At 41.4% G+C, this 12,430-nt stretch overlaps 1 protein-coding gene and 1 non-coding gene across 2 annotated transcripts in view; one reads left to right on the top strand and one right to left on the bottom strand.

Moving 5' to 3' along the window:
- The window catches only part of LOC137046022 (uncharacterized), a 39,803-nt gene that overhangs the window by 25,855 nt on the left and 1,518 nt on the right, over positions 1-12,430 (bottom strand). The window contains exons 2-5 of the mRNA XM_067423078.1: positions 11,422-11,485; positions 11,030-11,333; positions 6,930-7,011; positions 6,745-6,821 (exon numbers count right to left, since the gene is read on the bottom strand). Coding sequence (XP_067279179.1) covers positions 6,745-6,821; positions 6,930-7,000 — 148 coding nt within the window. The 5' untranslated portion in view covers positions 7,001-7,011; positions 11,030-11,333; positions 11,422-11,485. The remainder of the gene's footprint in view (positions 1-6,744; positions 6,822-6,929; positions 7,012-11,029; positions 11,334-11,421; positions 11,486-12,430) is intronic.
- LOC137047202 (U6 spliceosomal RNA) lies at positions 4,182-4,288 on the top strand. Its single transcript, XR_010899169.1, has one exon. It is a non-coding gene; the product is annotated as a U6 spliceosomal RNA (small nuclear RNA).

Genomic DNA, 12,430 nt, shown 5'->3' with positions numbered 1-12,430 from the left:
CAACAACTGGTAAACCCATTGGATTATTTACAGTGTAATTATTTTGAGGGCATGGCCTTTTCACATACTGAAGTGATGTGGTTTTATATTAAACCCTAGCATGCAGCAGTTTTTTTCTTTTTTCTTTAAAAAAAGGGTAACTGGCCACAAAGCAATTGATCCAGCTATTTTTATTGTTCATTAGCTATAGAAGAGGTCAAATTGAAAGAAAGAATAAATAAATAATGTTGGCCTAATAATAGGGCCTAATGTGTTGGAAAATAGCAATTAATTTAGAACAATGTTAACTAAAGTTTCTTGGCTTTTTAAGGATCAATTACCACTGATGCGATTAATAATTTGTTTTATTTCTATTTTTAAGATGTAACTAAGCATTATTGACATAGGCCTACCACTTTCAAAAAGACCTATTGTTACATTGCAAACATGCATTTGCCTTATATAACCTATTGTGTAATGTAGGAATATATTTAAATTAAATATTATTATTTTTAAAGGCATTCATGTGCAAATGCAATGGGGAGAGTGATACAGTAATAGCCTAAACCTCGTGAACTATTAAGAAAGGAAAGCAACAACATTGCTGACTAATGTAAATGAGTAAGAAATGGATCTTCATCTTAACTGGTCGTGTCTGGTTGGGACACTGTGTAAAGCTCCCCCTAGTGACAAACAAATCTTGATGTTCATAGTCATTATTTACTCACACTGGTGTTATTTTAAAACCGGATGGCCCTCTTTCTTTTTCAGACCACAATAAAAGATTAATGTCTAAGATTTAATGTCCTGTTCGGCCATATAATATGGTTTAAAGGGGTTATACATAAATGCATTATTCAATAACATCAGAGGCCATTCATGAGGGGCGATGGTGAGGTCTATTTTTGAGTCAGCTGGCAAGTGCAGAGTGTTTTTTTTGTTTTTTTTGTTTTTTAACGTAACACCATAAAAAAAATACAGTGAAAACATTTTTACAATTTGAATTGACTGTTATTGTAATGTATTCATGTGATGGCAAAACTTGAAAAACAATTTTGCCACTTGATGTCTTTTGAGTATTAAATACAGATATACACCAAGCCAAGTCTGTATTTATTCTCTTACAATTTAGTGTAATTGTTTTCTATTTGAGTGTACTTTAAAATGTAATTAGGGTCCCTCTTGAAATCGTTAGATTTCTTATTATTATTATTCCGCCATTGAAGTCTATGGCAGCCAGTGGCGGCTACTGGTCTGTCAGAGAGGGGAAGCTCATTTTCGGCCAATTGTCTTATTTATTTAAAAGTAAATTCTGCCCTATACGTTCCTTTTCAAGAAAATGGTCTTTTACCCTGTGAATGAATGAACGATCTAAAAAAATATTAAACTCTGTAAAACTGAAACAAGGAATGTGGTGTATAATTGTGTGAAATGTATGATGAAAATGTAGCAATTTCGCCAAGCAAATATCAAAGAAATAGGTTGCAGCAGTTTTTATTTCGACTGAACTTGAGAAATTCGCGATGGGGCTGAGCGCGATTAGCTTCAGTGATTCCTTATAGTACAGAATCGCTGTCAGTCAAAAGGAGATGCAGACCCTCCAATCATCACGCAGAAGCTCGGCGTCCGGGCCAGCCCACTCCCCATTCACTCCCAGAGACGCTGAGCGTCCGTGGGCGGGACATAATCGCAGCGTTTATCCAATGACCGTCTAGTTTCGAAGCGCTGAAAAAAAACGTTCAAAGCAGCCCCATTGAAGTCAATGGACGCTGGGCTTCAATAGGCAAATGCACTGACGCTGCGGGAATGTATGAGAAGGAAATCGAGTCAGCCGACCTGCTATATGTAACTGAAGATGAACGTTTTCTAAGGCATTTTTAGTCAATACAATGTTAATATAATAGTACATATTTGACCATTAATTTTGTGACATTATAAGGGAAGCCGAGCTTCCCTTGCAGTCTTAAAGAATTAAAGAAATCGCCACTGATGGCAGCCCATAGAACCGTTTGCGGGAAAGTTTTGAAATTTGGTACACTGATAGAGGTCAGTAGCAATAGTAACCACACCAAATTTGGAGTCTCTAAACCATTCCCTGTAGCGCCACCAACTGTCCAAAGTTTCAGTCATGTTTATATTAATAACTTTTGAACCATAAGGGATAGAAACAAAATATTTTTTTCCCCTCTGATTCCATGGCTCAAGCCAAGTCGATTGCACCCTATGATGTCATTTTCCGTTGTGTAATTTTTCCCGCCATTTTTAATTAACCGAAAACCAATTTTTTCGAACTCCTCCTAGGCCGCTGGTCCGATTTACCGATTACGCATTGAACCAGATGATCTTCACACCATGCTTACAAAAAGTTATGGAATTGAAGTTGATTCTTCAAATCGCTTTCGATAAACGCGCGGACAAATTTTACGTAGCGGTTGGAAAAACACACGAAAGGCTATATCTCCGCAACGCTTCATCGTATTCAGACCAAACTTGGTACATGTCATCACAAGCATGATCTGAGGCAACAGGCAGTGTTTCGGCACAGCGCCACCTACTGGTCCAGAGATACGAAAAATGGCTATTTTGGCTTATAACTTCTGAACCGTTTGTCCAAAAATCATAAATTTGGTCTCGTTAGATTCGGGGCGTCATCCATCCATGACATCCAATTTTACCATGTCGGCCATTTTGAATTATGTGCTAAAATGCTGTATTTTATGAATGCATGAACGGATCCTTACGAAACTTGTTATGGGTCATCACCACGATGACCTGAAACAGCTTGAGAAGTTTCGAAACAGCGCCACCTAGTGGAGAATAGTTTTTATTCAAACGCTTATAACTTTGGGGGTGGTTGACATATTCTGATGGGAGTAACTTTTTTTGTCGCCTTAATCCTTGCCGAGTCCAACGATACCAGATTTGCCAGGTTTCGATGTATGGTTTGTGCGCTTATAAAACCATATAAGATAAAATTGTCAATATTATCTTCAAAACCGCTAGTCCAATCGAGACTAAACCAGCGTCAGAAGTTCGGAAACATAGGTCGATACCTGAAAGTTAAAGCCTAAATCTAAAAATATTGATAGTAAGGGGTAGTAAAATCCAATCAAAGTCATGTGTCAGTGAATTTTTATGTGTTTTTTCACATAAATGTCTATAACTCCAAAACGAAATGAGATATTTTCACCAAACTCGACACACACATCTATGGGCTCACTCCGAGGACACATACAAACATTGTTAGGATTGTGCCTCTTGGTGGCGCTATAATTAACATATAATTGACTCTTAATGTATTAACGTGGGGTTTCAACATTTTTGCTTAAAAATTGTCTCCAAATGTCTTTACTCATTTTGCAGTTGGTCTGGTGCTAGCGTCCTTGTTTGCTTTTGTTGCGCTTGGCCCCAGTAATGGCTGCTTGCAGCTATATTTTATTCCTGTGATCATTACTACAGTCTTTAGTGTCACTAAAGATTCTTATATGCCGACTTGCTGCTCATCTACATAAGCTTTGCAGGTAAGCACGGATAGAAAAAATGTAAGAAATTCTTGAAAGATTAATAGATAAGCTATATATAGAAAGGTCTCAGTGTAGCTAAAGACTTTTTATAGCAGGCACTGATCTTTACGTCAGATCAAATGTTTCTATAAGCTGTTGAGTTTTGTGTGATTCTTTGACCTCAAGCATTTCAATGTTTACACAGCCTCAGTTGTTCGGAAGGAGAGTTTCCTGGTCTCTGGTCTTTTGTGTTCTGCGGCAAGGAAGGCTTTGCCTCAGGGGGAGTTCTGCGCTGTCTGCCGGGGGAAGTTCTGCGCTGTCTGCCGGGGGAAGTTCTACGCTGTCTGCCGGGGGAGGTCTGTCTGCCGGGGGAAGTTCTGTGCTGTCTGCTGGGGGAGGGTGTGTGACGTATGATAAAGAGCTCCCCTGTGTCACACCGAGATGTCCAATCACTGCTTGTACAGACAGGCTCATTTTGCATATGCTCTACAGTTCAGAAAAAAACCACTACGATAAACCTACATAAAACTGCGGTTTTGAAAATATTCTGTTTTTCAAAGGTTAACATGATTATGTCCCCATGATTTACAGTCACATTTGACATAAGTGAGTAGAATAAGGGATTTGTCCGCTTACCACCTATGAAATGCATAGCTGAAGGTCCTGGCTATAAATAGCTCTCCTCCAAGCACTCAGTTCGTGCTCGCTTCGGCAGCACATATACTAAAATTGGAACGATACAGAGAAGATTAGCATGGCCCCTGCGCAAGGATGACACGCAAATTCGTGAAGCGTTCCTCATTTTGATTATGATTTATTAATAATGATTAATTAATTATTTACATTTAATCATTTAGCAGACGTTTTTATCCAAAACCCTTCTGCCTTTCATTGCAAAGACACTTGAGCGAGTTGTGTTCATTCAACTCTCTATGTTTTTTGAACAGAACAACCTCCTGGACAACAACCAATCCGGCTTTAAAAGCGGCCACTCGACTGAGACTGCCTTGCTCTTGGTAAATGAGGCACTGAGACTGGCAAAAGCAGCTTCCAAATCCTTCAGTGCTCATCCTGTTGGATCTGTCTGCTTCTGACACAGTTAAGCACCAGATCCTCCTTGTCAACACTTAAGAAGATGGGTATCTCAGGAACTGCCCTCCAGTGGTTCAGGTCTTACCTTTTAGGTAGGTCCTATAGGGTGTCATGGGGAGGTGAAGTGTCTAAGTCACATCATCTAGCTACTGGGGTTCCCCAGGGCTCAGTCCCCTTGGACCACTTCTCTTCTCCAGCAACATGTGATCCTGTCATTCAGAAACATGGCTTCTCCTATCACTGCTATGCTGATGACACTCAACTCTACTTCTCATTTCAACCAGATGATCCTACAGTCAGTGTTCGTATCGCTGCCTTTCTGACAGACATTTCTGACTGGATGAAGGAACATCACTTTCAACTTAATCTTGCAAAGACAGAATTACTTGTCTCAACCAACCCAGCACTTCATCAACATTTCTCCATTCAGCTCGGTTCATCAACCATAACTCCATTCAGGACAGCCAGGAACCTTGGCGTTGTGATTGATGACCAGTTAAACTTCACTGACCACATTACTGCAACAGCCCGGTCCTGCAGATTTGCCTTATACAACATCAGAAAGCTTAGACCCTTCCTATCAGAACAGGCTGCACAACTCCTGGTCCAAGCTCTTGTTCTCTCCAGACTGGACTATTGTAATGCTCTTCTAGCTGGCCTTCCAGCATGCACTATCAAACCCTTGCAACTAATCCAGAATGCAGCGGCGGGAGTGGTCTTTAACAAGCCGAAGAGAGCGCATGTCACGCCTCTCTTCATCAGACTGCACTGGTTGCCAATGGCCGCTCGCATCAAATTCAAGGCACTGGTTCTCGCCTACAAAGCAACCACTGGCTCTGCACCAATATACCTAGACTCGCTTGTTCAGACTTACACACCCTCCAGAAGCTTGCGTTCTGCGAGTGAACGGCGCCTCGTGGTTCCATCCCAAAGGGGCATGAAATCCCTCTCACGGACATTTTCCTGGACCGTTCCCAACTGGTGGAATGACCTGCCGATCTCAATTCGTGCTGCTGAGTCTGTAGCCATTTTTAAAAAACATCTTAAGACACAGCTTTTCCAATTGCACCTGACCAATAAAGACTAGCACTTAACTATCCAATTAAAGTTTCTGTTTGTTTGTCCAAAAAAAAAAAGTTTGTGTACTCTGCTCGATTAACTGAGAATTCTTACAGCTCTTGCAGGTTGTTGGCCTTGTTTGTTTCGTTGCTTCTATTGCTCTCCCCTTTTTGTAAGTCGCTTTGGATAAAAGCGTCTGCTAAATGATTAAATGTAAAATTTAAAATTCATAATTACAGTAATCATGAATTTACTGTAATTTTTGATATTCCATACTGTATCTATCCAGTGAAAAAAACAGTGCGACACATGCAGTTCGCTGGCCAACCACTGGAGGACGGCGTCACAGTGGCAGTCTCGCATTAATGGCTCACTGGCGCACAGCTGAATGTACACCTTTATCTCGAATTCACAGAAGTTATATGAAAATAAACAGTTTGCGTTCAAGCGAAGAATGTTGCAACTAAGCATTCGCAATGATTACATTTACCACCCTTGAGATCCCTTTCGAACGGTTAGTCGTATTGCGTTGACTAACCGAAATAAATAGATTATTTCCCATAGCGTCTTAAGATGCAGCACTCATTACGTAAGTAACCGGTTAACGTATTAGCATATCCTGGATGCCAGCCCGGACTCAGCCCCGCCCACAACATTTTAGCTCAGGCGGTTCGGTCTGGAATCGATACATAGAGGAGTGATTATGCCCAAACAGAAACTTTTCGGACCAATGAAATCATCAGGGCGGGCTTAAGCAACACGCATTAGCAACACACTGCAGTTGAGCTCTGTTGACATTTGACAACTAACGTAATGCGTCGCTTCGTTGTTCTGATTGTTTGTTGGTCTATCCAATTGAGGTCTTTCCTGGTTCGGTTGAAACATGCCCCATAATCACAGCCCAATGGAGCAGTTTCAGACTTTCTGAATATTTTCAGATATTCCGACTAGAAGTGAGTATGACCACGTCAAGCTAGTATTAGCATCACTAATGATTACTCTGAAACCTTCGTGCCTTCCGACTCAAACGAGCAGAAATCGACACGAATTTGACCCAATATGATCATATAGAATAAATACCAATGTACAAAAATAACTGAAATGCACATACCATTCATGCGTGTTGTTTCCCCATAGCTTGGCTGACGAATTGTGTCGTTTTTCTTGGCTTGTGTTTTTATGGTGTACCTGAAAGCGCAGCAAAAACAAGAATTAGAAACACAAAATGTCTGTTTATTTCCATCCACCACAAACAAAACTTAACCAACCGTTTTACTAAATAAATGTTAATGCAACCTTTCTTCGTAATTCAGAGGAATTACAGGACAAACGCTCTTTGCTCCATTCAAGACTTGAAACTTCTTCATTCGAGCATGAGCTGACAGAACAGATTGTAGACAAGAAACATCTCAACAAGGTCAAATGTTTAAATGCAAAAAGTAACCTCAAGTAGTTACAGATGAAAAAAAAACTGGATGTCATTTTTTTTTGGAATCGTAATTCCAGAAGATGGACGGGAGCTAATGCTGCCTTCTCGTGCTATCGGAATTATCGTAACGAGTTTCCTAGATACAAATTAAACAGAAGATCTGAATGCAATGAGCTCGTCATCATGACTTCAGAAGTGGGATTTTTTTTAAATTCCGATAGCACGCGAAGGATTCATTAGTACTGAAAGGGCGATTCTGAAATCCACTGCCGCTTCAATATATATACAGGTCCTTCTCAAAAAATTAGCATATTGTGATAAAGTTCATTATTTTCCATAATGTAATGATAAAAATTAAACTGTCATATATTTAAGATTCATTGTACACCAACTGAAATATTTCAGGTCTTTTATTGTTTTAGTACTGATGATTTTGGCATACAGCTCATGAAAACCCTCATAAAATTAGCATATCATGAAAAGGTTCTCTAAACGAGCTATTAACCTAATCATCTGAATCAACTAATTAACTCTAAACACCTGCAAAAGATTCCTGAGGCTTTGTAAAACTCCCAGCCTGGTTCATTACTCAAAACCGCAATCATGGGTAAGACTGCTGTCCAGAAGGCCATCATTGACACCCTCAAGCGAGAGGGTAAGACACAGAAAGAAATTTCTGAACGAATAGGCTGAATAGCCAGAGTGCTGTATCAAGGCACCTCAGTGGGAAGAAAAAAGTGTGGCAAAAAACGCTGCACAACGAGAAGAGGTGACCGGACCCTGAGGAAGATTGTGGAGAAGGACCGATTCCAGACCTTGGGGCACCCGCGGAAGCAGTGGACTGAGTCTGGAGTAGAAACATTCAAAGCCACCTTGACAGGCGTGTGCAGGAAATGGGCTACAGTTCCCGCATTCCCCAGGTCAAGCCACTTTTGGCCTACAGAGAAGCAGCACTGGACTGTTGCTCAGTGGTCCAAAGTACTTTTTTCGGATGAAAGCAAATTTTGCATGACATTCGGAAATCAAGGTGCCAGAGTCTGGAGGAAGACTGGGGAGAAGGAAATGCCAAAATGCCTGAAGTCCAGTGTCATGTACCCACAGTCAGGGATGGTCTGGGGTGCCCTGTCAACTGCTGGTGTTGGCCCACTGTGTTTTGTCAAGGGCAGGGTCAATGCAGCGAGCTATCAGGAGATTTTGGAGCACTTCATGCTTCCATCTGCTGAAAAGCTTTATGGAGATGAAGATTTTGTTTTTCAGCACGACCTGGCATCTGCTCACAGTGCCAAAACCACTGGTAAATGGTTTACTGACCATGGTATTACTGTGCTCAATTGGCCTGCCAACTCTCCTGACCTGAACCCCATAGAGAATCTGTGGGATATTGTGAAGAGAAAGTTGAGAGACGCAAGACCCAACATTTTGGATGAGCTTAAGGCCGCTATCGAAGCATCCTGGGCCTCCATAACAGTGCCAGCAGTGGCACAGGCTGATCGCCTCCATGCCACGCCGCATTGAAGCAGTCATTTCTGCAAAAGGATTCCCGACCAAGTATTGAGTGCATAACTGAACATAATTATTTGAAGGTTGACTTTTTTTTGTATTAAAAACACTTTTCTTTTATTGGTCGGATGAAATATGCTAATTTTTTGAGATTTTGGAATTTTGGGTTTTCATGAGCTGTATGCCAAAATCATCAATATTAAAACAATAAAAGACCTGAAATATTTCAGTTGGTGTGCAATGAATCTAAAATATATGAAAGTTTAATTTTTATCATTACATTATGGAAAATAATGAACTTTATCACAATATGCTTTTTTTTTGAGAAGGACCTTCATATCCTAATTAACTTCATAATCAAAACCTTAATCAGTATTTATCTTCCTATATTATAATAATGATTCTTGATTATAATGATTCAGTATGTTTTGGTTAGAACTGGTGCTTAATCAGCTCCAACCTTGGAGAGACTGTGTATCATCAGTCTATGTGCGCAATATTCTATGTTACAGATCAGTGTTGAGCATGGTGTACAATGGGCACCCTAAGATGGGTGGACTTGTTGTTCTAGGCAAGCTGGCACCAGCTCCAGATCTGGAAGGTCACTACGGGCCTAACTCCGGGGTGAAAGCGTCAGCAAGTGACATGTCTATGGAAACATGCATCAGATTAACTGACGTGTGGAAATTTACCATGACTGTGCATTGTCTCTGAGCCAATCAGAATCATCCACGTTGCAGTGATGACATGGATATAAAAAAAGGGTCTAGGCCCTATTTTGATAGCTCCGCCCCACACATACATAATCCAGGCAACGATTATGGCAGAATTACTAATCCAGGACGAATATTCAATGAAAAAGTCACCCCTTCCATCACAAAAACACAAACCGTTCTCATGAACAACTTGATAGTACACAAGCACAACAGGCCAGCTAACGTCATATTACAATTATGACCGCATAAGGGTTATATAGATCATGAAAAGAAGAAACAAACATATATTAGGAGTATAGTATCTTGTCGGACTCATCTTGTGAGCTGAAGCTTGAAACAGACAGTGAGGAGATTTAGATGCTTCATATTGTGTGGAAATGAACGGGTCTTTATCATCACTGAAGTGAGCGACAATACGATCGCAAATGAACAAACAAGCGAACATGACATACGAGCATATTCAAGCAAAAGCCTAGCCTAGAAATCTAGACGCACCCTAGCGGCAGCTGCCGCGAGTGTAGTCTAGCAACTCAATACATTCTGAGCTGTAAACGCCAAACTCTGGTCGGGCCAATCACATCGTGTATAGAGTCGGTGGGCGGGGCTTAACATAATGACGACCGAGTTGCACTTGCGTGCTTCTAGTAAACACAGAAACTGGCGAACGGCGGTCTTTCGAATCAGCTTTGACCGCGACTCTGGAAGACTTGGAGTTGAGCTTTTCTCTGAGAAAAGAACGGCACTGAAGTCATTCGTAAGAAGGGAAGACGTGTTCTGAGTTTTGCCGACCGAGTACGGCGAAAGTTTAATCTTCCAACGAGCTCTGCTTCACCTTCGTTGCTCTGGTTGGTTGTAGCGCTATCCAATTGCGTGCATGCCGTGCAGAGGGAGTTTGAAAGACAACCGTTTATCCCGCCCCTCGGATTGAGCCCTGTCAACGGAGAGTTTCCAGACCAAACATCTTGATGAGGGTCTGGCTTTTCAGTAGCCTGACAAGCCAGACCCACATCAAGATGTTTGGTCTGGAAACTCACCATAGACAGGGCTCAGTCCGAGGGGCGGGATAAACGGTTGTCTTTCAAACTCCCTCTGCACGCGATAGGATAGCGGTACACCAACCGGAGCAACGACGGTGAAGAGGAGCTCGCTGACTGATTAAACATTCGCCGTATCCGGTCGGCTAAACTCCGAACACATCTTCCCTTTTTAAGAATGACTTCAGTGCCGCTCTTTGTTCTTTTCTCAGAGGAAAGCTTAACTCCAAGTCTTCCGGAGGCGCGGGCAGAGCTGATTCGAAAGACCGCCGCCGGTCGCCAGTTTCTGTGTTTACTAGAAGACTGTGTTACTAGAAGCACGCAAACGCAACCCGGCCGTCGTCATTATGGCCCTGCCCGCCGACTCTATAGCCTACCTACACGATGTGATTGGGCCGTCCAGATTCTGAGGAATACAGCTCAGATAGGAATTGAGAGTTGCTAGACCACACTTGCGGGCAAATTAAATTTGCTGCCGCTAGGGTGCGTCTAGATTTCTAGGCTAGCTTTTCAGGCTAGCAAAAGCCAGCATATATTAGTTCACGGCTAAGGTCCGCCCTGACTCCTGTGTGTCGTGTGTTTTTGAATAATGATGTCCACTGAGCGAGTGCTCTCTTCTCACCATCAATAGTAGACACGTCCCTTACTTGCTGATTGGCTACAAGTTTGTTATTGGACTCTGCCCATTTTGTAAAACGGCTTTGAAATAACACTTACCCCACCTTTAAGGACACTTTTTGAGCATCTTTACTATACTTGCACCTCACAATCTCCTTATCATAGGACAGCCTGCACGACAACAATAAATAAATAAAAAGCACAGTTCAATATCAGACAAATTTATGTTAAAACGTTAAAAAAAGAAAACAGTGTGCCAGCCGGGGCCCAGGAGGATGCCACAAGTGACGGAAGTTTTTAGTCAGCGCCAGCCTCCCAGACTTGTCTCTGGTAAAAAGAGCCTTGCGACCCACAGATGCTGCTCTTTAGGCAGGGTCGGTCTCCAGCCATCAGGCAGCAGAAGCTGTAAGGGGAAGAAAAAGAGAAATCATTTGTGTCTGCTTTTTTTTCTGCAGCTGATTTTTGACTAGCCATTTGAGCATTTTACTTACTTCTTCTGTGGTTCAGAGGCTGCTTAGCTGGCGCAGCAGCTCCCGTGGCAGAGGTTCTGGTTGACTGGGTGGTTGAGTCCCATCAGTTGCATGGCGTAAAAGGAAAAAGAAAATGAGATGCATAGAAGTGGCACCATCATTGTTATTTTCTATTATAAGTTTAATACAATTACTATTACTTGATATTAGTACTGCTACTATTTAACATAAGTATTGTGCCAATATTAGTAATTGCAGCTGTAGCCATCCATTTAATGATTGAAAATGATGCGATTACAATAAAAAGATAGATGTTCAAAGCTGAGCAGGTCGGAAAAATGGCAGCGGTGTTGAAAAACAAAACAAACAGAAGAGTGTAAAAAGGTGTCATTAAATTTGATCAAAAGCCCCGTTAGCCGGCACGACCAGAAGGTGTAGTAGACCTCCTTCAGGGTTCCTACAGATTTCTTCGAGTTAAATTCAAATCTTTTTAAGACCATTAATATAAAAAATGAATACCTATTTCACGTACCTATCAGCAAAGTACCTATTTTTTTTTTTTTTGCGCTTCTCCTTTGCTTGTTGCAGACCTGCAACCTCCTCAGAGAAGAAAAGGTGACAGTGTTGCAGGGGTGTCATTTGTGATTTTAATATGCAAATGACAATTTGCTGTTGGTGTATAGGCAAAAACAACACGCTCGCCAGATTGTTTATCTAAGTAGCCCTATGTTGTTAGAAACGCATCCCATGCAACAACAGATTAACACGTTGCAAAATTGCTTTATGTTACACTTACTCTCGCATCAGCTATTGAGTAAACAGTACCGTTCACATTTTAATCGGTACCAGCCATTACCTGCAATTAGATACCGGTACCCAACGATACCTTTTTTTTTTGTACTTAAGAGACACATCAATAACTGTAAAGAAACTGCAAGTTATTTATAAAAGTTTTATTGATATTATGCCAGAGCTACCTTGGTCTGCCATTGTCTGTGATGTTTGTTTACTGTAATATTTACCAGTAAAT

Source organism: Pseudorasbora parva, chromosome 18 (genome assembly GCF_024679245.1).
Source record: "Pseudorasbora parva isolate DD20220531a chromosome 18, ASM2467924v1, whole genome shotgun sequence".
Classification (NCBI taxonomy): Eukaryota; Metazoa; Chordata; class Actinopteri; order Cypriniformes; family Gobionidae; genus Pseudorasbora; species Pseudorasbora parva.
The sequence above is the reverse complement of the archived record's forward strand: the minus strand, read 5'-3'. Positions and strand labels throughout refer to the sequence as shown.